This window comes from Ranitomeya imitator, chromosome 5 (genome assembly GCF_032444005.1).
Source record: "Ranitomeya imitator isolate aRanImi1 chromosome 5, aRanImi1.pri, whole genome shotgun sequence".
NCBI classification, from domain to species: Eukaryota; Metazoa; Chordata; class Amphibia; order Anura; family Dendrobatidae; genus Ranitomeya; species Ranitomeya imitator.
In genome coordinates this window covers 38,718,985-38,744,530 of record NC_091286.1, presented here as the reverse complement: position 1 = coordinate 38,744,530, position 25,546 = coordinate 38,718,985, and the positions used below count along the sequence as shown (strand labels likewise).

Here is a 25,546-nt window from a genome sequence, read left to right as displayed (position 1 = left end):
TGTTTACAAAGTGAATATAATATATATATATAAGTTCCAAGAACTTTTTTTTACTTAGTTTTTGTTAAAGGTCTCCCAGCGCTTTTAAATGAAAGCCTCGGCCTATTGTTGCCTCCAGCCTCGTATCCCTTTGAAAGAAAGTTTACGAGTTGGGCCAGAGTTTTGATATGCCATGACTTGCCAAGTACCCCTATAATCTGTTTACTAGCGGTTGGGTTGCGACGAATAAAGAGTTTCCACAAGGAGTCCATTTGCTGCAGTTCATTTTCATCATGGCCTTTTAGCTTGTTGAAATCATCAACCTTGTCCTAATGCAAAGTGTCATAAATTATCACACGCTCGCTGTCTGTTGAAAGGAAGAGCGAGGATTCTGGCCACAAACCCTCTGACTTAGGAGCACGGATTTAGCCGCAACAAGGACGGCTTCTGTAAGTTCAAAGGGGATTGGGAAAACACAGCAGATTAAAAGGACAAGTAAAGGAAAGTTCACCGGGTCGTGTGTTAATCATGAAGTAAACTATGTAAGGTCAACAGCGGATTCCAAATGTCCTCTACATCTAGAACACAAAGAAGGAAAGAGAAAAAATCTAACCTGCCTTAGAAAAATCTATTTCACAATCACACATTAACTACTAAAAATGTGAAAACACCCATTATCTATCTATATTATCTATCTATATTATCTATCTATCATCTATCTATATTATCTACCTATTATCTATCTATCTATCTATCTATTATATATCTATTATCTATCTATCTATCTATCTATCTATCTATCTATCTATCTATCTATCTATCTATCTATCTATCTAAGAAATATTATTATGAGAAACATGACATACAGGAGGTTTCCTGGAAAGATTCCCAGCCAGTCCCTTCTTGAAGACATCTTGCTGTGGCCATACACGTGGCCTCTTACCTGTAGGCATTGTAGAGGTTCCGCTTCTCATTCATGTTTTGACATTTGCTATCAACAGAACATTGAAGTGTAAAGTTCCTGGCAGGGAATTCCATAAAGCAGTTCTCATGGCTTGTACAAGGTGTCTCCTCCATGCTCGCATCATCTAAGTCAGTCACTTTCAGTTCACCATCAACGATCACAAACTGACGAGGACGGAAATCCAGTAATGTTATGGAGCCAAGCGGGGAATGGGCGAGGTAATGCAGCAGTCGTACTAAGCTGAGGCAAATCTGCAATATGCAACATTGTGGAAATGAACAGGATCACAGCGCTATCTCACAATCGCTTTACTTTCCACAAAGCACAGTGAACAGTGAAGACATACTTATTGTGGTATTGTTGGTCTTGACTAAGCCTCACATAATGTTTCGTCATTGTACCTTTGTGTATTTTTTCATCTCGCTTTGCCCCTCTGTATCTGCCAAAGATACATTTCCCAGCATCACCTTGCTTCTCTTCAGTGCTGCAGATCCTCCCCCTCTTCTCTGTGCTCCTGATATTCTAAAGGTAGCATTCACCATATGTTTCTATGCATTCTCTGCTATTGTAGAAGTACCCTGCCTGACTGATTTTACCTTCTTCCATCTACATCACTATAGCTGCAGTGTGGCTTAACAGAATTATTAGCTGCTTTATAGAAGAGCTCAACTCTCCTGCCCTTCTCCACAGTAGAATTTGTAATTACTATGCAGTGAAGAGTGCTGTTTTTTGTCTGCTGCTGAGAAGTGAATAATGTGAAACTGCAAATGCAGTATGGTGCATCAACAGAAGAACATTTACAATTTCACATCACTGAACTCTCAGCAGCAGGCAACAAACAGCTCCAACTCCTCTCAGTTCCTCTATATACGGCCCCATTCTGCAGAATGTCACTCCTCTCAGCCCCTCTACTTACAGACACATCCTGCAGTATATCATTCCTTTCAGTTATTTTATCTACAGCTCCATACTGCAGTATATCACTCATCTCAGCCCCCTATATACAGCCTCATTCTGCATTATACTGTATCACTACTTGCAGCCCCACTATACACTGCTCCATCCTGCAGTATATACCGGTAAATCTTTTCAGCCCCATCTATACACAGCCCCAACTTGCTATATATAACTTCTCTCAACCCCTCTAAACACAGCCCCATCCTGCAGTATATCTCTCCTCTCAGTCCCTCTATGCACAGCCCCTTTCTGCAGTATATCACTCCTTTCCATTGTTTTATCTACAGCTCCATACTGAAGTATGTCACTCATCTCAGCCCCACTATACACTGCTCCATTCAGCAGTATGTAAATCTTTTCAGCCCCATCTACACACAGCCCCAACTTGCTATATATAACTTCTCTCAACCCCTCTAAACACAGCCCCATCCTGCAATATATCTCTCCTCTCAGTCCCTCTATGCACAGCCCCATCCTGCAGAACATGTCCTCTTTCAGCCTCTCTATAACAGTAATATTCTCCAGCATATTTCACCTCTCAGCCTCTCTATATATCATACCTCTCAGCCTCTCTATATATCACACCTCTCAGCCCCTCTATATATCATACCTCTCAGCATTTCTATATATTTGGGGAATAACCATTTATATACTATGCTCTCTTTTATATTTTTAGGCTACATTATTATTCATAAGCAAGCACAATACAAAAAGTAATGCATTGTGGGAAAACAGGATAACGTCATGTGCGCAACAGATTTGGGCTTATTTGTCAGTGCTGTCTAAATCTTAAAGATTGCCAACTTTGACCAGACAGTCTTAAAATGCATCAAATGTATACTGTTCGATAAATCTGGCACATTTTAGGAGCACTGTGCTGAACTTTAGGCCATGCCCCTTCCCTGGTAAATCACATCTCTTTTCGACGAGGTCATGATCCACAGTCTGACAAGTTGTAAAAAGGGCCTAAAACACTAAATATAATAAAATAATAATAAAAACGGTGCAGGTTATGAAAGACAGCGCTTTGCTGCAAGTTTGACAAAAATTCGGGCATATTTAGCTTGATAAATATAACTGGAAATAACACAAAACCAGCACACTCCTATTTCCAGTTGCCATTACATAAAGCTTTCGGCAAAAGTAAACTAGTCTTTTCTTCTTGACACTGCCGCCACGTTCTTGCTACCTGATTAGCACACCAACGATCCTTTACTATGCTGCTTGCTATAGTTTTGATAAAACAGTGTTCTATCAGCAGGAGATAATTAAAGAGAAGACTAGCAAATCTACAGCAATGTAGTCAAATCTTTACTAACCAACTGTAATACTTCATCTGTCCTGTAGGAGTGCTGTAATTCATGCAGTCTATTACCTTGTGGAAAATGTGATATCTCCTGCAGTTGGCTATGTGCATCCCTTTTCGAATGGATGAATGAAATTATTACATTAAATCTTTTCCTGAGATTTCTTTTTGCAATGTAGGAACTCTGAAGAATTTTTTTTTGTTACAATAAAAGAAAAGGGAATCTTTTTTAGAATCAAATTAAACCGTTCACTTACCCGGAATCTGTCCTCCCAAGAGGATTGTAAAAGCTGAATCATCTCTAGAGGGGAACCCAGTTCAATGATGGTTGTCAGGGTGTCAGATATGTCGTTGCTGTCTTGGTAACAATATCCATAAAGCTGAAAAATCACAATACAATCAGATGAGATCAATCTGTATTTCAGGGGAGCAATAGCAAAACGTGTATATTGTATACAGGTGTGACAACTTGTGCACCAATTACTTTTAATAAATATCTTAAACCTCTAGTTCAAACATCGATGAAAGGTGTTTCTGCTAAATTTGTCACTTCCAAATCAGCTGGTGAAAGTAATCCACTGGATCTCAATATTATTCATCTTATATGTACCTGAATAAGAGACCCAATGGATGACTTCAAATAGAATATTAGGGCAGGTGCAGGCGAGTGCATTTTTGGTCCTAATGAGAACCGATAAAATATCGGATTGCAATCGGACCAATATAGTCTATGGGGCCGTGAACATGTTCAATTATTTCCTCTGGCAGAGTCTGTCGGAAGAAAAAAATCAGTGCATGCCCAAGTTTTTATCTGATGTTCGGATAACACTCTGCCATGCAAGTCAATGAGTGCGTGGGAAACATCGGACTGCACTCGGATGACATCTGAGTGCGGTCCAATTTCCACGCATTGAGAGACAGGAAAAGATGGATAATTTTTTTCTCCATCTTCTCCTCATCCGAGAGAATTGGATCACACTATGATCACACTCTGGTCAAACTGTGATCAGAGTGTCATTTGATGGGAGAATCTACGGCCATCTGCACCTGGCCATAGTGAAAATCAGATAAGACAAGAGGATCTTTGTGACGGTAATTTCTACTGAGTGTGTATGTGTTATAGTAATAATAGCGATGCGTGCAAGTGCTCGTTACTCGAGTTTCCAGAGGGTGCTCGGGAATTCCCCGAGTATCGCGGGTTCTTGAGTGACATTTTCGAGTCCCTGCGGCCACATGTTTTGAGGCTGTTACACAGGCACAAAACATGTGGCCGCAGGGACTCGAACATGTCAGTTGAGCACCCGTGAAACTTGGTGCATACTCGAGCACCCTTGGCAAACTAGAGTAACGAGCACTAGCACTTATCACTAAGGCTACTTTCACATCGGTACGAAGCCGTCGCCATGCATCGGCCTGACGTACCGACGCAAACTGCAAAAAATGAACAACGGGGGCAGCGGATGCAGTTTTACAACGCATCCACTGACCCATTGTAAGGTCCGGGGAGGAGGGGGTGGAGTTCCGGCCACCCATGCGCGGTTGGAAATGGCGGACTCGACGCACAAAAAAAAGTTACATGTAACTTTTTTGTGCCGACGGTGCGCCAAAACACGACACATCCATCACATGACGGATGCGACGTGTGGCGATACGTCTCAATGCGTCGCTAATGAAAGTCTATGGAGAAAAAACGCATCCTGCGGGCAACTTTGCAGGATGCATTTTTACTCCAAAACGACGCATTGCGACGTACAGCAAAAAATGCTAGTGTGAAAGTAGCCTAATTAAGTCAGACTTCTCTGTAGGTGGTTCATTTTCCCTGAGTACAAAAGGGTCAGGCATGTTGAATTCTAACTACCTTATCCGTCACTCTATCCTCGACGGCTATCTTTCCTAAATCTGGCATACACAGGAACCCTTCACTCAGCCAAACTTTCCTTTGTTTTCTGTCTGACTGTCTGTCCACAGTCTCCAACATCATGTCCGCTCTCTATCTGAAACTCAACCTCTCCAAAGCTGAACTTCTTCTGCTCCCGCTATCTTCTAACCTCCTTCACCTCCCATATACAATCTCTTGCCCGCTCGTGCCACTTACACCTAAAGAACATCTCTAGAATCCGCCCTTTTCTCACCATGGAAACAACAAAAACCCTCACTGTCGCCCTGATCCACTCCCGCCTGGATTACTGTAACGCTCTATTAATTGGCCTCCCCCTCACTCGACTTTCCCCTCTCCAGTCCATCCTTAATGCAGCAGCCAGGGTCGTCCATCTGGCTAATCGTTACTCGGACGCGTCCGCTCTTTGCCAGTCGTTACACTGGCTGCCCATTCATTACAGGATACAATTCAAAGTACTTGTTCTCACCCACAAAGCTCTCCACAGTGCGGCACCCCCTTGCATCTCCTCCCTCATTTCTGTCTATCGGCCTAACCGACCGCTGCGCTCTGCAAATGACTTTCGACTAACCTCTGCACTAATCCATACCTCCCACTCCCGGCTTCTCCCGTGCTGTGCCAATCCTCTGGATTGCTCTATCCCAAGATATTAGGATCATCCACAATTTGTATAGTTTTAGGCGCTCTCCCTCAAAACACATTTGTTCAGAGCAGCCTATCATGTTCACTATCATGCAGCCTATCATGTTATGTTTGTGTGTGTGTAGCCCATTCACTATCCCCATCTATCCCCCACCCCCTGAAGATGGCTGGACCATCATTGTAAATACATCATTGTAAATTACACACCTGTGCTTTGTATCTCCCCGACCTCATTGTAGATTGTAAGCTCTCGCGAGCAGGGTCGTCTTATTTTGTTTTACTTATTGTATTGTTAACGTTGTTACTTATGACTATTGTGTGAAACTGTTAAACTGTAAAGTGCTGCGGAATATGTTGGCGCTATATATATAAAGATTATTATTATTTTTATTTTTCTATTAATCCAATCGTCTGATCCTTACGTTCTCCAATGTAATTTTTTGGGGGGACAGTCGGAAAGCTTCCATACACCTTAACTGGTCGAATGATCCCCTCAAAATTGGCAAGCTCAGACAACTTTTAATTATTGATGTGCATAGGGGCCTTAAGACAAAGCAAGTTAAATAGATTTACGATAATTGAGGTTAGATGTTTTACCAATATTACCAATAAATAAAATAAAATTTAAATTTAAATTTTTTTAAGTATTATTCTATCATTAATTTAATGTAGTTTATGGTGGATCCTTGTGAATCAATGTAAACGCATTAAAGAAAAAGATTCATTAACATTTTTATGTTGGAATTCCTCTTAGTTACCTACGTAATTCTGTGCAAGTGCATTAAAATACTTATTATTCGACGTCTTCTCTGGGTTTCCAGTCCGTTCCTGTCCCATGTGACCGCTCTTCAGCTTTGCTGGCGCACACAGGGGAAAGGGTTCACTATAAAACCCCTGTATTAACCATTTAGTCTGTTATTAGGTCACATGGGCCAGAAGACGACCGGAGCGGCGCTGGGAACTGGTGAAGACGGCAATCGGTAAGTTCTGCGACGCAACAACATCTTCTTTAATATTCTTTATGGGAAGTTTCTGTAAAAATCAGAATGTTCCTGCTTTGTTGCATTGTGTATTTTAGGCTATAACAATCTTTGGCATTTATGCAATAAAACTAAAATACTCTGTTAATACCTGACTCCTCTATGTATAACACTGAGGAATATGCTGTCGCAGTATATAAATACATGATAATTGGATAAATAATCAGACTCATAAAAATGTAATTGTTGGCGAAACCCAAATTCTATGCTTTTGATATTTTGTATTAAATGTGACAGTACAGAAGCATTCCCTTCAGTTTGGTAATCTGAAATTAATTGCACCAGTGATCGGCTGCTGGGATTTCTAGTAACCTCTATTTTTGTTTCTTTCCTACATCTGTTTCAAGTACTGGGAAGTGTTTGCAGAGCAAATGAACGGTGGGTGTGCGCTCTTTTCTTTGGCTAATACCTGCAGAATAATTGTTTTAGATGTACTTTGAGATGGAGCAGTAATCACCGTATAGCAGAACAAGACAGAAAATGGCCAAGAAATTCCCATCATGGTCATTTCTCGTTGACAAATAAAGTGGCATGTAAACGTTTGGACACCCCTTGTCAAAATTACTGTTATTGTGAAGAGTTAAGCAAGTTGAATATTAAATTACCGTATATCTAAAAGGCCTAAAGTTAAAGATGACACATTTCCATTGTATTTTAGGCACAAAAAATATACTGTATGTTGTCATTTTTTACAATTTAAAAATTACAAAAAGGAAAATGGTACGCTGTAAAAGTCTGGAGATTTGTGTGTTCAGATAACTTTGACCAAGGTTTCAGACCTTAATTAGCCTGTTAGAGTTATGGCTTGTTCACTATCATCATTAGGAAAGGCTAGGTGGCGCAAATTTCCAAGCTTTATAAAACCCAGCCTCTTCTAACCTGGTACCAAAAAGCAATAGCCATGGGTTCTTCTAAGCAGCAGCCTAGCACTCTGAAAATGAAGAAGGTTGAGGCCCACAAAGCAGGAGAGAGGAGATTGCTATAAGAAGATAGCAAAACGTTTTCAAGTTGGCCTTTCCTCTGTTCAAAATACAGTATAATTAAGAAATGGCAGTTAACAGGAACAGTGGAGGTCAAGATATGATCTGGAAAACCAGGCAAAATTTCAGTGAGAGTTGCTTGTAGGATTGCTAGAGAGGCAAATCAGAACTCCCGCTTGAAAGCAAGAGACCTTCAAAAAGATTTAGCAGACTCTGGAGCTGTGGTACAATGTTCTACTGGTCAGAGGCACCTGGACAAATATGGCCTTCATGGAAGAGTCATCAGAAGAAAACCTCTCCTGCGTCCTCACCATAAAATTCATGTCAGAAGTATGCGAAAGAACATGTAAACAAGCCTGATGCATTTTGGAAACAAATCCTGTGGGTCGATGAGGTTAAAATAGAACTCTTCGGCTACGATGATCAAAGGTACATGTGGAGAAAAAAGGGCACAGGATTTCAGGAAAATAATATCTTGCCAGCCATTAAGCATGGGGGTGGATCAATCATGCTTTGAGGTTGTGTTGCAGTCCATAGCCCAGGGAACATTTCACGGGTAGAGGGAAGAATGGATTCAATAAAATTTCAACAACTTCTTGATGCAAACATAACACCACCATCTGTAAAACAACTGAAGTTGAAAAGAGGATGGCTTCTTCAAATAGATATTGATCCTAAACACATGTCAAAATCCACAATAGACTACCTCAAAAGGTGCAAACAGAAGGTTTTACAATGGCCCTCACAGTCCCCTGATCTGAACTTCATTGAAAATCTGTGGCTAAACCTCAAAATCGCAGTGTCTGCAAGATGACCCAGGAATCTCACAGAACTGGAAGAATTTTCCAAGGAAGAATGAATGAAAGTCCCTCAAACAAGAATTTAAAGACTCTTGTCCTGCTACAAAAAGCATTTACAAGCTATGATACTTGCAAAATGGGGTGCTACTAGGTACTAACCATGCAGGTTGCCTAAGATTTTGCATCGGCACAGTTTCCTTTTTGTAATTTTTAAAATGTAAAAGATGAAAATATCTTTTTTTGCCTAAAATACAAAGTAAATGTGTTATCTTTAACTGTATGCCTTTTAGAGAGTATTTCATCTTCAACTTGCTAAAATGTTCACAATAAAAGAGAATAGAATTTGTATAAGGGTCTTCAGATTCTCCCATGACAGATGGTGATGGAGGAAATAAGAATCGGATAGACTGTATAAAAATTGTAGAGGTGTCTAGGTGAATCAGGAAAGATAGGAATCGGGAGAGATAGGTGAACGCAATCTGATGTGTATAGCTAATCTTAAAGTGGTTACTTTCAAGGGTGTAAATATCACAGTGTTACACGCCTGTGCTGGATTTAGGCTTTGGCCATCTCATTCCGGTCCACTGAATTTTGTTGTACTCAATGTCAAGGCTTTGTAGGTGGCCCGGCGCGCTCCCATGTGATTATTTGTATTGGTCTATTCATAGCATACCAAGACATATCTGTGTCTTGATATTAAGACTTTTAGTGTTCTTGAGTCCTGTCTTTCTGTGCCCTTCAGTACCTCTGCTACCGGCTTCCTGGTCTTCTGTCTGCCTGCGGCCTACAGTACCTCTGCTATGTGCTTCCTGGTCTTCTGTCTGCCTGTATCCTCCAGTGCTTCTACTACCTATTTCTCAGGTTCCTCACTCGCCTGCAGCTCTGATACCCATTGCCTGTGTGCAACTTTGGGCTTGGAGGATCCACCTCACCAGATGAGCCAACGCATACCATGCCTTTGGTGATCATAACAGAGGGGGTTCTGTCCTGGTTGGTCCTTGGCTTTTCACAAATGAGTTGCGAGAACCCTAGTAAGCAAACGAGGTGGTGGAAATTGGACCAAGAGTCATTTAAAAGGAAACAAATAGTAATCACTTTATTCATGGGCGGAAAAGTCTACCACCAAAATGTCAAGCACTGTTTGATCACATTCTACAGAGAGTAGTTCTTTACCAACAAAGTCCAAATCTAGTTTAAATTATGGCACTTCAATCAATAATACAGTCAAATAAGCAATTTTCCTCAGGTGTATATTTACCGTAATTCCTACCCAAGAAATAGAAGAGATCCATAATGATTAAAATATAAATAGTTTAGTAGACAAATATATATATGAAAATATATATATAGGGAATGCCTCAAAAAAGGAATACACTACGTGCTTAACATTAATCATAATAAGCTCTTAGATATAGCAGATGCTAGGCAAAACGTGCGTCAGTGTGAAGGACAAAGCGCCTGACATTGTCTTTGACTGTATGGCTAAGGTAACATTAGATAATATTAACAAACTTGTATTTTGGATCCACTTTGGGCCGGATGATGACAGATGATCTTAGGTTGTAACAGGTGTCTTGGAAGGGGAACTAAGCATGAATGAATACTTGGTCTATTATATAACGATCCCTTCTGTTCTAACACTATGCTATATCTAATTGAGTAGAATTGATGTTAGCAATGTAGTGTGTCCTTTTTTTAAGGCATTCCCTAGATTTATTTTTCATATATACTCAGCAAATAAACTATTTATATTTTAATCTTTGTGGATCTCTTCTATGTCTTGGGTAAGAAATATACACCTGGGGGAAACTGATTATTTTAGGAGAGTAGTAATTTGTAGAGTAGTATATAGGGAGTACTTCTCTGTAATAGTGCACTACTCTGGCTACTTAAAGGGGTGTTGCTATTCCCCGGCTACAGTTTGTCTACGCACCCTTCCCAGATCCTGCACTGAGTCTCCACCACTGCTCCCATTGCCTACTATTGTCTCCAGTGTTTACATCATGTTGACAGCACTGCTGCCAATCATTGAGCTCAGTGGCTCCTTCCGTCAACTCGGGCAGAGCTGCTGCGTTCACTCATTGGCTGCAGCGCTGTTGATGTGACGTTAGTGCTGCCGGCAATAACAGAGACAGTGGTCAAGACTCAGCACCGACCAGGTCAGAGGGAGTAAAGTGCCGTTTGTTATTTTTAAAACAAACTGCAATTGGGGGATAGGTTTTCTTTTCAAAACTGGAAATCCCTTTTAATAGGGCTCCCAAACTAAAGAACCCCCTTTATTAACTGAAAAAGCCCTAATAGGGCATATGAATTTGGGTTGTCTAAACTCAACCATCCCAAGTGGCAAACAGCTGGTCGTCTTGTGACCTGCTCCCAGCACCTCCAACAAAAGCCCATTTTTCATGGCCAACCAGGCGACTGAAATAAAAATGCAGTATGACTTGGTAGCCATTTAGATCTCATCCCAGCATCCCCTGCAAACAACTAGATACAAGTGGCAGTCCGCCGGGCATTTCCATATATGCCCAAAGGAGCATATGGACAGGGGTTCACTTTTTGAGACAACCCCTACTAAAGTATTATTACAATATCTTGAACAGGCGTTACTCAATGATTTGAATTTAAAAGAACAACTAACGGAAAATTAGAATTGTAGAATATGGGTGCGGCCATAGTACATTTCCCAAATTATATCCGTACAGCCTTACGTGAAGCCAATTTACTTTTTATGTGCGCAGTTCTCTGGGATGACAGTGATTTCCCCGCACTGCTTTTGCCTTTAGCACTTTTCGAGAAGTAAATAAAAAGCACTTAGTGGCTAGTAAACTACTCCATTAAGCAGTGTTTTATTAAGCAAATAACTACCCATATGGGACAAAGGTGTTTTAGTGCATATTCACATTGTTAGGCCTTTTTCTATTACCCTCTTATTATTACTTTACTGCAGTAATGGCACCTGTCTGGGGTGGCTTCCATTATTTTGGTGGCATATTGGACCATTAAATTCATATTTACTCATCAAACAAGATGGCTGCATCATAGTTTCACAGGTGACAGGTGCACTTTAAGATAGTGATTATATAGTATGCCATGAACCTAAGGGGACTGTAAAATAACAACCAAGAAAAAGATATGAAAGTTCAACGTACTTTTAGTTATTCCCATGGCAGGAAATCTATTGTGTAAGAACATATATCAGCTCTACTTATCATCACAGCGGCTGTCTATAAAACACTAACCAGAAACATAAAAATACGGAGAGCAAACACTGAATAATAAAAACATAATGTAAGGACAGATTGCACCAAGATCCTCAGCAGGCAGCTACAATAAACACATGATCACATCACTTTTTTCATCTGTGACTCATGGTTGGATGTTATTATTGTTGCCAGTTAGCTCCTCTACCTATATAAAAATACGGTATGTGCCCTCCCCAAGATTTATAAATCATTGGTCCTTTCCTATAAAGTAGTCAAAAACATCCATTTATTTGTTACTGAATCAATTAGACTATTAAAGAAGCACTCCCATCAAAGTTTTTATCCTCCTAATATATTACAGTCATCATATTATATAGCACTGTTTACTTACAATTGCTCATTTTGCCTTTCTACCCAGTTAATTTTTCTCTTTTCTCTGCTCTATCTAGAAACAGGAAGTCTCTTGTCCCTGCATTTATCATGTCCCTCTTCAACTCCTGACCCTACCGCTCTCTCTTCCCCACTGCCAGAGACTATTACAGTGACTCATAAGTTATGCAGGGAAAATTGACCTCCTGTTTCTACATAGAGCTTAGTAGGATTCAACGAGTCGGTTATTAATCGCATGATGTCATAGACCTAATGGAAAAGAGAAGAATTAAGTGGGTCGAAGGGCAAAATGAGAAATTGTAAGTGCAAAGTGTTATAAAATGATGAAGATACAAATTTTGACGGGAGTGTTTAGTTCCCGCTAGGGTGAGCAGCCCCTCTTAAAGGTTTTTGGGGGATTTTTAAAAAATGGGTAAATGTCAGGAAATCATTCCTCCACTAAATCCCCTGTGTTCCCGTACTGCAGGTCCCGTGACAATTACATCATGTCCATCACATGATGTATGCATGACACATGACCACTGAGGTAAGCATTAGCTGCAATGGTGACAAACATGTTACAAACATGTGCATACATAGAAATTTGGGCCTCAAATTGGAATCCATTTATATGCCCGAAACTACCATTAAACAACCCATCAAGTCCCTGGGGTACAATTGAGGTGGCAAAGTTTCCAATTTACCAACCTAGATGCCATAGTCTTTGTTTCCTCTGGTATAAAAGGGTTGAAATGCTGCAATCAGAGCTAGTTCTAATTGCAGCAGTTACTGGTGGGTGGCTGCTGTGTAAAACAGATATGTGAACCTGCTCCATACAAATCTTATTAACTTATCTTGCAAATTTATATGGCGGATGTCGAGATACGTTGGAGGAAGCCAGGCAGGAGGAGCTGCATTCAGCATTGGGACCTTCCCGCATATGGACCTCTTAAGGCCCCTTCACATTAAGCGACGCTGCAGCGATACCGACAACGATCCGGATCGCTGCAGCGTCGCTGTTTGGTCGCTGGAGAGCTGTCACACAGACAGCTCTCCAGCGACCAACGATGCCGGTAACCAGGGTAAACATCGGGTTACTAAGCGCAGGGCCGCGCTTAGTAACCCGATGTTTACCCTGGTTACCAGCGTAAAAGTGAAAAAAAACAAACACTACATACTTACCTACCGCAGTCTGTCCCCGGCGCTCTTCTTCTCTGCACTCCTCCTGCACTGGCTGTGAGCACAGCGGCCGGAAAGCAGAGCGGTGACGTCACCGCTCTGCTTTCCGGCTGACCGACGCTCACAGCCAGTACAGGAGGAGTGCAGAGCACAGCGCCGGGGACAGACAGCGGTAGGTAAGTATGTAGTGTTTGTTTTTTTTTACTTTTACGCTGGTAACCAGGGTAAACATCAGGTTACTAAGCGCGGCCCTGCGCTTATTAACCCGATGTTTACCCTGGTTACCAGTGAAGACATCGCTGGATCGGTGTCACACACGCCGATCCAGCGATGTCCACGGGAGATCCAGCGACGAAATAAAGTTCTGGACTTTCCTCAGCGACCAACGATCTCCCAGCAGGGGCCTGATCGTTGGTCGCTGTCACACATAACGATTTCCTTAACAATATCGTTGCTACGTCACAAAAAGCAACGATATCGTTAACGATATCGTTATGTGTGAAGGTACCTTTAGTGTTCATGTGTTTTGATGCCATTGGCGGAATGCCAATGGTCACATGAATAATGAGCTTCATTGCTGCAGGACTGGAAGAGACCACCGAATTGCTAAAGCAATGATGGATTGAATGGGTGAGAATTGGCATGTTATATTATTTTAATGCTTTTCCTTCCCTTAGCCCATTTAAAAAATTTTTTGAACAATCTGTTGAAGATGGCTTTACACAAAAGATAGATTTTGACTGACCAATGAGCAAAAAATCTCTCCTACGACCTTCCAATAAACATGCAAGCTCAATCGGACAGTTTACTTCAGAAAGGATTAAAGGACTGGCAAAAATCTAATATTTGGATGACTGCTGTGATGCTTGCCTATTTTGACTCATCATACGAAGAGCACAATCACTGGAGAAGGACATCATGGTTGGAAGAATAGAAGAAACAAGGTGAAGAGAAAGACCGGCACACGTTGGCTTGTTACTATCAAGATAACAGCGGAGAAGACTCTGGTGGATCGATCTTCCTACAGATGGTTCCTCCATCAAGTCACCATGGTTCAAGATCGAGCCGAAGGCAGAATCAAAATAAAAAAACTGTGATGCAATCATACTATTTTGATTGCTGACCAATCACCCCCCATCAAATTGACAGATTTCGAGTACAATCTAATCTAATGATTGGGACTTTAGAATTTTTGATAACCTAGGTGAGAATTTAGCCACCCTAATCCAAAGCCATGAAAATGGCATGTAGAAAATCGGTATCGATATTATAGCAGTAGAGATGAAAAAAAAATCAATTTTCAGGACCCAGGACCAGCGGCCATATCAATATTCTGTGGCTGCCAGTTCGGACCCCTGTGTACTGCCTCCTTCTTGCTGGCATTCATAGCTCATTTCTTGGTTAGTCGGCCTGTGTGTGTCCGGCCACAATGATGACGTCACATCAGACCAGGTAATACTGATGTGGCAACTAGACCAGGATCCTGCATATATATTCCCTCATCTCTATAGAGTGGTGACTCTAAACAAACGGAGCATGGAGGTCACATTCATATACCCAGCTCTGTTTTGTATGAATTTACTATTTATTTTTTCTTGGTAAAAAAATTAGGCAATTTCCCACAATTTCGTAATGGACTTATATCCTTATAATCATTTCTATTGTACATTATATCCTTATAATCCGATCCGGCATAATGATTATATTTCCACCAAGTAACGGGCCTCTTGGAGGTTTTGCTAAATTTAATCCAGGAAGAGTACAGTATTTATACAGCCGTGAATTATTAAGGGGAGGTGAAGGTTTGTGTGCTGCGCACTGTCCCATGTTAAACCTAATCTAGCGCTGACACAACTAAAAATGATTAGTAAAAACTTCAAGTCTAATACGCGATCTATTACCTGGTTAGAACAAAAAATTCTCCAGTGCCCTTATTTTCTAACGTTTCTGTCTGGTTTCACTTGTCTGGTAATATGAACGCTATATTCATTTTATTAATCCTACGTTATTGTCTGGAAACTATTGCTACTGTAGAAGTCAAATGGAATAATACCCCAAAAAGCCATTAATGGAACATATACATAGCAAAGGAAGGCAAGAATATGAACAGTTGTCTGCACAATGTCAGTGTGCAGCAGCCTAAGCCTGGTATTTTTTGGGATTTGCTATTTTTTGCTAATTTCTGCTGTGTCTGCCCGCATCTCGTCGCTCTATTTCAAGGCGTCTTCAGACACGGACGGTAATATTAATTCCAAAGGTTTAAGTTATGATAGCAAATAATACACGATGTTCAAGTGAACGTCTCGTAAGTCTTCTCGCAGCCATAACCAGCCATTTCATGTCAATCCGGCATTCCACGTTACTGCAAATTAAAATGACACAGCTGCCCTTACATGACACAAAAAAAGCAAAGGTCAGACTCCACACAAAGGGCCAACAAGTCTTTTGAACAAAGCGCAAAATAGACTTCATTATTCAGCTGTCATCGGCCTGCGACATCCCTTATTCCACTAGGGCTACGTTACGTAGGGATCTGGTGATTTTATTTTGCAGCAGCACACAAAATAATAAAAGCAACCGCAAAAGTAAAAAGTTTATCTAATTCAATGGGTAAGAATCCAAAAGCAAACCTTATAAAGTCAGAAAACCTTCATGGTTTACAGAGCAATGTGTACACAATATTCCCTACATGTCCACTGACTCACTATTCATATCATACATCTTTATAGCCTTTGAATGCCACACTAAACAAAAAAAGATTAAAAAAAAATATATTAACATAAAATTATTAAAATTATAAAATTGTGTAATTAATATAGGAAATAAACTTAGAAATAGATTATATTTTTAGATGACTCCAAAATAAGTATTATTATTATTATTATTATTATTATTATTATTATTATTATTATTATTATCACCATGTCTCTACCATTGGGCCAACACAATGTAGATTTAAACTGAAATTATTCAATTTTACAGAGATTATTATGTTTATGATTAGTTTATTTTTTCAGCCCCCCCCCAAAAAAAAAATAAAATATAATCTAAACATTAAAGAAAATTAATTTATGAATTACATTGTTCTTTAAAAATAAGTTTCAAAAATGAAATATTTTATTTTCATTTTTTCCCCATTTTTTTTTCCCTTTGGTCGTATTGATATGGAATCATATATCTGGAGACATACTTCCAACATATGTTTAACTGCTCAAACCGTTACATTGAAAGGGCTAATTTAGGAAAGCAGAAGGACGCAGACGACTGCATGCTGATTCCATTACAGGATTTATCGGAAGCTAATTGGCAACTGAAGTAGAAAGGCATGGGAAATATATTAGAGCAGTGAAGTATTAAGATAGCAAAAAAAAAAGACATTCAGAAGCCAAATGGAACCTATATACTATATATCACCTCCCCCCCCAAAAAAAAAAAAGTAAATAATCCCCCAAAATAATTAAAAATATAATAGATACAAAAAATATAAAATACAAAAATTGGTCCATGCTTGGAAGGTCTGGAACCCATTTTTCACATACTGCTTGCAAGTGTTGCTTTTCAACTTTCTGTTATGTTTATGTAGATGTACAGTATATATATATATTATTATATATGTGCACATATAGACATATTTATATACATATTGTTTTGTTATATATATATCTAAAGATACTGTAGATATATACAATAAAATAGCAATATATATATATATTATTTTTAACATACCGTATATGTGTGTACATAATATAACACACACATATATATATATAAATATATATATATATATATATATATATATATATATATATATATATAAATTATACCAGAAAAATTTTAATGGTGACTGTTTGTGTGACGAATTTTTGTGATATACAATATCACATCAGAATTGATAGCAATAATAATAATAATTTTAACAATAATCTTATTTAGATAGTGCCAACATATTCTGTAGCAGTTTACACTTTATAATAGCAATGACACAAAATGACAAACAATTCTATTTTATTAGCGCACAAACATAGAGCCATATTCAGGTTAGGACGTGGCGTTGCAGTTTGATATCTAGTTTCCTTCTATATCCTTGTTGACACACGACATCATGCCAAAAATTTACTCTTTCATCATTGTGTCGAAATTTTTCCTGGAGAAGACATTCTCAGCTTATCTCTGTGTCCATTTTCTGTTATCTGGGAAATGTTCTGCTCTTCTCCCGGCTGATTCTGTCGTTGGGCACAAGTCCTGTAATTCCCCCCCGCCTCTCACATCCTCATTCTGGGCTCTTTACTCAATAGCCTGGACTTTTCCTTCCTTGACATGTCGTATCTGTCCTGTATTATCTGTAATCGCAGACACCACTCTCTCGCACTGTCCAGGCTTTGACATCTAATGCCTCTCCTTCTGACTCCAAGTATTTCCTTGAGCTGCCAATTGCCAGAGACCCCATCACTGCCAGCTTCTTGTAAATGCCACGAGAAGCGGCCAATGTTTTAAATTATTTTTAGAAACCCTCCACTTGACAAGGTGTCTCATTGACCTCCCTAAAATACGAGAACTTCAATGCAACCTTATCCAAGATCTCCAGATTTACTTCTGCTTTGGATTGTACACTTATGGAGAGTGACATACCATCTCTGGCTTGTCAAGGTAAGGAGGCTTATTCGCCATGCAATGCTCCTCTGGGAAATATAATATGCAAATTGCCTCTTCTGAGAAAAAGAGGACTTAAACTCTATAGCGCCACCTGTTGGAAGTAGCGACCCCAGTAGTAGTAGACCCCAGTCCAGAGCCTCTCACCTAGCCAAATCAGTTCTCATGCTTCGCACTGACGAGGGCCAACAGCCCGAAACACCGTGTCTGCGAATTGAGATACTGATTTGGCTTTTATCCTAAGTCATATTGCACGACTCGTTAAAGGGTTGATTGTGACTTGTAGGATCGCTACTTCCAACAGGTGGCGCTATAGAGTTTAAGTCTTTTTTTTCTCAGAAGAGGCAATTTGCACATTAGATTGTACAAAAATGGATAACGTCAGTTGAGGGCAGATGACTTTTGGACTGGACTTTTGCAATACAGCCTAAGCTATCTTATCAATTTTGGATCTATTGTATATACTTCTGTGCAATAAAGACTACTGTCCTAAATTTTACAGAACTATTAGATGAAAACTCCTGCAAGGAGCCACAAAAATACAGCAGATATTTCAAAAATTTTCAATATAAACCCTTTTATTAATGCCAATTAAAATAAATATGGGATGGAAATGTTCACCTCATTGGCCTTGCTAAGACATGTTGAAGACATGAATAGTCTTCTATTGCAGACCCTGATGATTACTCATTACTAGACGTTTATAGTTTTATACTATAATTCAAGTCTAGTTTTATATAGTTCTATATTATTTTTATTCTATAGTTTTATACTAATATCATACAGTTGTAGTGTATAGTAGTTTAATCTTTAGTTATGTACAAACCTAATATATTTGTATGCTAATTTTTTTTATTATATTTTTATAATTCTCCCGAATATCCCCCATCCTCTGGAACTCTCTGCCCCAACACGTCCGACTATCAACCACAGTCGGATCCTTCAGACGGAACCTGAAAACTCATCTCTTCAGGAAAGCCTACAGCCTGCACTGACATCGCTGCCGCCTCATCACTATCGAAGCTACCACCTCACCAACACCGGAGCTCCTGCAACCCTCAACCTACTGTCTCCTTCCCCACCATTCTGTAGAATGTAAGCCCGCAAGGGCAGGGTCCTCGCCCCTCTGTATCAGTCCGTCATTGTTAGTTTGTTTACTGTATTTGATATCTCTAACTTGTATCCATTCTCATGTACAGCACCATGGAATCAATGGTGCTATATAAATAAATAATAATAATAATAGTAGTTTCATGCTATCATTTTATACTGGTAATTTATAGTTACATACTAGTTTCATTATATAGTTATACACAGGTTTAATATAGTTTTCAATTGGTTTTATACTTTTTTTATGCCATAGTATTACTCTAGATTTATAGAATTCTATATGTTATAATGTTATACTAATTTTATATAGTTGTACTGTGTACTATTTTTTTGTGCCATAGTTTGTTACCATTGTTATATAGTTATATACTAGTTTTATGAAGTAGTTGTATGTTACTTTAAAGGGAACCTGTTAATGCAGTTTATGCTTCCCAAGCCGTGGGCAGCATGAATCAGAACCTGGCTACATAATTGCAGACAGGTATATTATTATATTCTTCAACATTTCATAGAAAATAGAGTTAGACCCAAGCCAGTGATGAGACTAGTCCGCTCCTGGCAGGCTCAGGGTGTTCCAGGAGATTGACAGGTATCTTCCATATGTGCACTTAGCAATAGACCTGTCAATCACCTGTAGCGGCTAGAAGAAGCCGGCCAGGGGCGGCACCAGACTAGTCTGATCTGTGGCTATGGTCGCTCGCCGGATCTTCTAATTGTTTTTCTTCTGAAACACCAAAGTGTTTTGAAGACAAATAAACCTGACGGCAGTCATGCAGCCGGGCTTTGATTCAGTCTGCCTATGATTTTGGTATCCTGAATCAAACAGGTTCTCTTTAAAATTAATTATTATGCTTATTTATATAGCGCCATCGAATTCCGCAGTGCTTTACAGACAACGTTATTATTGTCCCTATTGGGGCTCACAATCTAAATTCCCTATGCACTGTATGTCTTCAGAGTGTGGAAGAAAATCAAAGAACCCAGAGGAAACCCAGGAAAATACAGGAGAACATACAAACTCTCTGCCGATGCTGTCTTTTCTGAAATTTTAACCCAGGACCCCAGGGCTGCAATGCAACAGTGCTAACCACTGAGCCATCATTACATAGTTGTATTCTAGCTTTATACTATTGTTTTAAGCTAGTTTGATGCTATAGTTTTATAATAGTTTTACATAGTTGTATACTATTTTAACTCTAGCTTTGTGATAGTGATTTTTAGTTGGATACTACTTTTATGCTAGCCCTACAATAGTCTTATAAAGTTGTGTTCTATTAATATGTGTGGTCTTAATTTAATACTAGTTTAAACGACTCATCAATTTATTCCATTTAAATATATGATTAATTGGTATAAGATAAAATTAAAAACGAAAAAAGTTGAGGTGGCCATACACAGTTGAGTAGTGATGGCCAAAGTCATCGGCCATCAAATCTGTATAGAGACCTCTTGACTCTCCCCTAACAGAAGAAGTTGGGGGAGAGAAGAATAAGGCAGTCGGATTCCAACATACCCTTTGTTTTTGGGAGGTAACCTGCCACTCATGGTGTCCAACCAAAGCCTACTTCCCTATATTCATTCTGAACTCATGCACATTGGGATATCTAGGCCAAGAAGGAGATTATCCTTTGAACATCTTTAAACTGAGTTTATTGATCCCAGGGTTGACTAAATAAATGGGTCTCTTAAACACTAAAAATTATTTTAGAACCACTTATTAATTTCAAACTACTGAGTACTCCCAGAGCTTTTGGCCATGAGCATTCAAAGACTGTCCAAAAGCCTTATTGGTCAGTCTGCCTTTACGTAACCTATTAAGTTCAAACATAATTCAACTTTCAAAAAATATCATTAAAGGGAACCTGTCACCTGAATTTGGCGGGACTGGTTTTTGGTAATATGGGCGGAGTTTTCGGGTGTTTGATTCACCCTTTCCTTACCCGCTGGCTGCATGCTGGCCGCAATATTGTATTGATGTTCATTCTCTGTCCTCCGTAGTACACGCCTGCACAAGGCAATCTTGCCTTGCGCAGGCGTGTACTACGGAGGACATAGCATGAACTTCAACCCAATATTGAGGCCAGCATGCAGCCAGCGGGTAAGTAAAGGGTGAATCAAACACCCGAAACCTCCGCCCATATGACCAAAAACTGGTCCCGCCAAATTCAGGTGACAGGTTCCCTTTAAGCAAAATTGCCAGGAGAGTTTGAGAAACCTGGGTTGCCACCCTTGTGGTAATTTTAATGACAGACATATTGACCATTGGATTACTAACCGATAAACAGATGCAGCTTAGAAGCAGCTGAACAGAATGACTATTTGAGGATGATTCATGCACGGACTGTCTTAGGCATTGTATCTGTATTCTAGATTCAGACCCTCCGGCACTTGTATGGTCTGTGCAAAACAAAATTATATACCAGGGTGATTTATCATTATAGAATCTAAAGGAGGGATAAAGCTATATCTGTTTAAGGGGCTGAAATTATGGAATTAGCCGTCCTCAGAAGTAGTAAATGCCAAATATGATTACAGTAAATAAGTAACTAATCATATTAGACGTGCTCAGGCTATAGCATTACTTCATCCTTAACCTCTTATAGCAAAAGAAACTGTATTCCAAAAACCCAGCGTAAAGCCGAAGCCGACAGACAGAGGACTAATATGTAACGGATGAAGGATTGTTTCCCTAACAAAATCATTGCAGATCTGGATGTGGGAACGTTCACTTTTATGAGCATGTCATAACATTTGATGGACAATTACTGCAAAACACAAACATGCACTTTACAAGCGGCTTCTAATGCTTTTTACATGCATGCAGGTCAAAGGCAAGGTGTGGGAAACACAGCAAGGTAACTGGAGGTAAGGGAAAAGGCTTCACCTGCAGATATCCAAACCTGTGCCACCATTTCTCTTAAAATATACCAGTATACTGAGCTATCCTCTTTGATCATATTTTAATTTTATTCTGAGGCTCAAAAAGCTGGTGGTACATCTCTGGTGGTATCTTGAAGAAGAAAGGATAGGTCATGTAATAAAAGCCAAATACATGAAATACCTGATGGTATCTATCTCCCCTACTCACCCATAAGTATGCATGTTTTCAGCTTACATCTGTTTTCCACCCATTGTGCCACTCATCTCCTGGGGGAACAAAGAATCTCCAATGTGAAAATCCCAAATAATTGACCATGTTTTACTCCTGGCATCATATATCAGTAGACAGTTGGTGTGCCATGTACACATTAAGATGGTTTCCTAATGGTTGGATCTGTTTTTCGGGAAACTGGTTTTCAATCAACATGGCCAGTGCCACCAATACAACTCCAAAAGATTTATTCATCCCATGGGAAAATCTTCTTAGACAGTGATGACATTAAGGGATGTACCATTCCATAGTAAGGTTGCATTCACATATCCATGTTTCGTGGTCCATGACAGATCAAGATTTCCAGAACCCAAATTCAGCAATCTCTGATTTCATATAGAAACATATGGGGATTTGTATTCGCAATCAGGAGATGCTAGCAACAATTCTGAAATGCCACGCTTTGATAAGGTTTCCAATCCAATTGTCTTTCTTCCACAACGCGATAGTCACCTTTAGATCTGCGCCCAAGTGAACCTTGTCAGAGTCAACCAAAATCAAGCATACCATGATTATAGCCAGAGAAAGAGGTCTAAGACCATTAGAGCACTCATTTACCTTCAATGCCTTTCAACTAAATTCTCATAGACTCATAGCATCATAGGATGCTGAGTTTGAATCAGGAGACCTGCCGTCAGTCTGTCAAACAGGTCCATGCATGGACTGTGAGACACAGATGTGTGATTGCAAACCTTGGTGTTAAGGATCACAAAAGCTGTATGTCAAATCCCCCTGAAGCCAGGGGTAGTCATATTATTGGTGTAATCTGTGCAACCATACAGAGACCCAAGAGGTAAGGGGGCTCATTTCCACCTCCAAACCAGGTGAAATTGTGTAAAATGATGTACTATTGTGCTGAAAAGGCCAATGCATCGTTCTTGCATGAAGCAATAATGTTGGCCATATCAGGGGCAGCCTGAGAGTATTCTGGACCACCAGAGACTATAGGTGGCCCTGTACGTTAGAATTATATTACATTGGCTAAACTCATCAGTTTAGCAAGACAGGTGAATCTTCTTACAATTGAAATGTACTGCTGAAATTCAGGGAGAAAAAACATTGGACATTTTGAATTACGGTATAAGGGTGGTAACCTATCACTAGAGCTGTTAATTCTGAGAACAAGAGAACAATTGGTGGAACCATGTCTACTTGTGCATAGAAGGCTCGTTGGCCAAACGAGCATTCAATCGTCAGCTACTGAAAGTTAATGGCCACCCAATCACTATAATCATGATATACTTGATTTAGTCAGGTCAATTTAGCACCCCAAAAAACATAACCTAAAACAAATTCCAACAAAAGGTCTGTGAATGTTTTGTGTCTCTACCAAGTCTAGTGATCAACCGAAAAAAAAGTCTACCAAGATCTGCCAACCGGAAGTGGGTTAATTTCAAGATGGCTGTTGAAAACCGTCAAAATTGGCAATTTTTCTAACAATCTTATTTTTAAGCATCTTCTCCTTTCTTACTGTTTTTCAACTCTCTTATTTTATCAGGCCACGCATTTTATGGTATTAATTAACTGTATGTTTTCATTGGTTCCAGGTTTGAAAAATGAGTACTAAGCTCAGTGAGAAGTGTCCCATCGGCAAAGAAAGTTTGGCAGACGGCGCTATAATGCAAGTTCTTGAGAAGGGCACTGATTGCATAAATGCAGCAAGTATTCTGAGAGGTGACAGTGTTGTCACTGCTAAGTGTAAAGGGCATGTGAAATTAATTAAACATTAATTCCATGAAATGTGATTCCAATAAACTGAGACAAAGTGAACGAGTGTCTGCCTGGCCTTTCATGAGTAGGCGTGATTGTCTTTTCTGTGGGACATTTGTTTCCCTTGAAGGGCCCGAGAACAGCTACATAAAGACAGATACATTGGCCAGGACCATGAAGGAGGGCTGTGAAAGTCGTTTAGATGACTGGTCATTGAAAATAAAGGGGAGAATTGAGTACTATGGTGGAAATCTTCATGCAACTGAGTGCATATACAATCATGTATGTAGTATACATTTTCACACTAGATATGATCTGCCACACCAATTTCGGGATGCTGCATCTGTTTCTGTGGAAAAGCATAGGAAATATGGGGGTCTTAAAGGGAATCTGTCACCACTTTTTTGGGATATCAGGTAAAAATATCATTCAATTCAGTGTCACCTATGCATTATACCAGTACTTTTGATACCCCTTGACTCCCCACCTATGTTCTATAAATACCGTTTTTATTCCTCTCGCAGTGTATGTAAATCAGCTCGGTCTGGTTCGATGGGGAGGGCTTATTACCCATCTCTCCTTCCCTCCTGGCTTGCTCTATGCATTCTTTTCAGAGAATTTTTGCTTTTGCGTATAGTTTTGGTGCGTGCGCATTCAAATGGCCTCTCACACGTGTGCAGTATGCTTTGCCCAACTGTAGCCAAAGCCGAAAAAACAGTATTGCACATGCACCGGCATACGCAATTGTGTTCTGTGGCCCGGAGGTATACTTGTATACTTTCAGGCCATAGAAAGCCATGGCATATGCCGGCGCATGCTCAATAATGATTTTATGCTTTGCCCACATGCGCGAGAGGCCATTTCAATGCGCACAGGCCAAAACTATATGCAAACGCAGAAATTCCCCAAAAAGAATGCGTAGAGCAAGCCAGGAGGGAAGAAGAGATGGACAATAAGCTCCCGCCCATTGGACAGGACTGAGCTGATTTACATACACCGTGGGAGGTATAAAAACGGTATTTATGGATCATAGGTGGGGAGTCAAGGGGTATCAAAAGTTCTGGTATAATGCATAGGGGACACTGAATTGAATATTTTTACCTGATATCCCAAAAAAGTGGTGACAGATTCCCTTTCAAGATATTGCCCCAAAAATGATTTTTTTTAAATGTGTGCTTATCTTTAAGAAAATGATGAAGAATAGTTGACCATTTCAGACCTTCAAGAAAAAATGAAGGAGTTCTTGAATAACGTCGGCAATTAATCTTCTTATAGCAGAATATACAGTATCTTAAAAAGAAGCTCATAGAACATTACGGAGTTACAATGTTAGACGCTGAAGGTTTCAGCTTAAACAACATTGTCACATTTAACCCCTTAGTGACAGAGCCAATTTGGTACTTAATGACCGAGGCAATTTTTACAATTCTGACCACTGTCACTTTATGAGGTTATAACTCTGGAACGCTTTAACGGATCCCGCTGATTCTGAGAATGTTTTTTCGTGACATATTGTACTTCATGTAAGTGGTAACATTTCTTCAATATTACTTGCGATTACTTATGAAAAAAATGGAAATATGGCGAAAATGTTTAAAATGTTGCAATT

The 25,546-nt window shown here is 39.7% G+C and overlaps 1 protein-coding gene across 1 annotated transcript in view; it reads right to left on the bottom strand.

Moving 5' to 3' along the window:
• The window catches only part of PKDCC (protein kinase domain containing, cytoplasmic), an 80,517-nt gene that overhangs the window by 32,736 nt on the left and 22,235 nt on the right, over positions 1 to 25,546 (bottom strand). Inside the window, exons 2-3 of the mRNA XM_069768583.1 lie at positions 3,464 to 3,586; positions 923 to 1,194 (exon numbers count right to left, since the gene is read on the bottom strand). Of these exons, the coding sequence (XP_069624684.1) occupies positions 923 to 1,194; positions 3,464 to 3,586 (395 nt within the window). The remainder of the gene's footprint in view (positions 1 to 922; positions 1,195 to 3,463; positions 3,587 to 25,546) is intronic.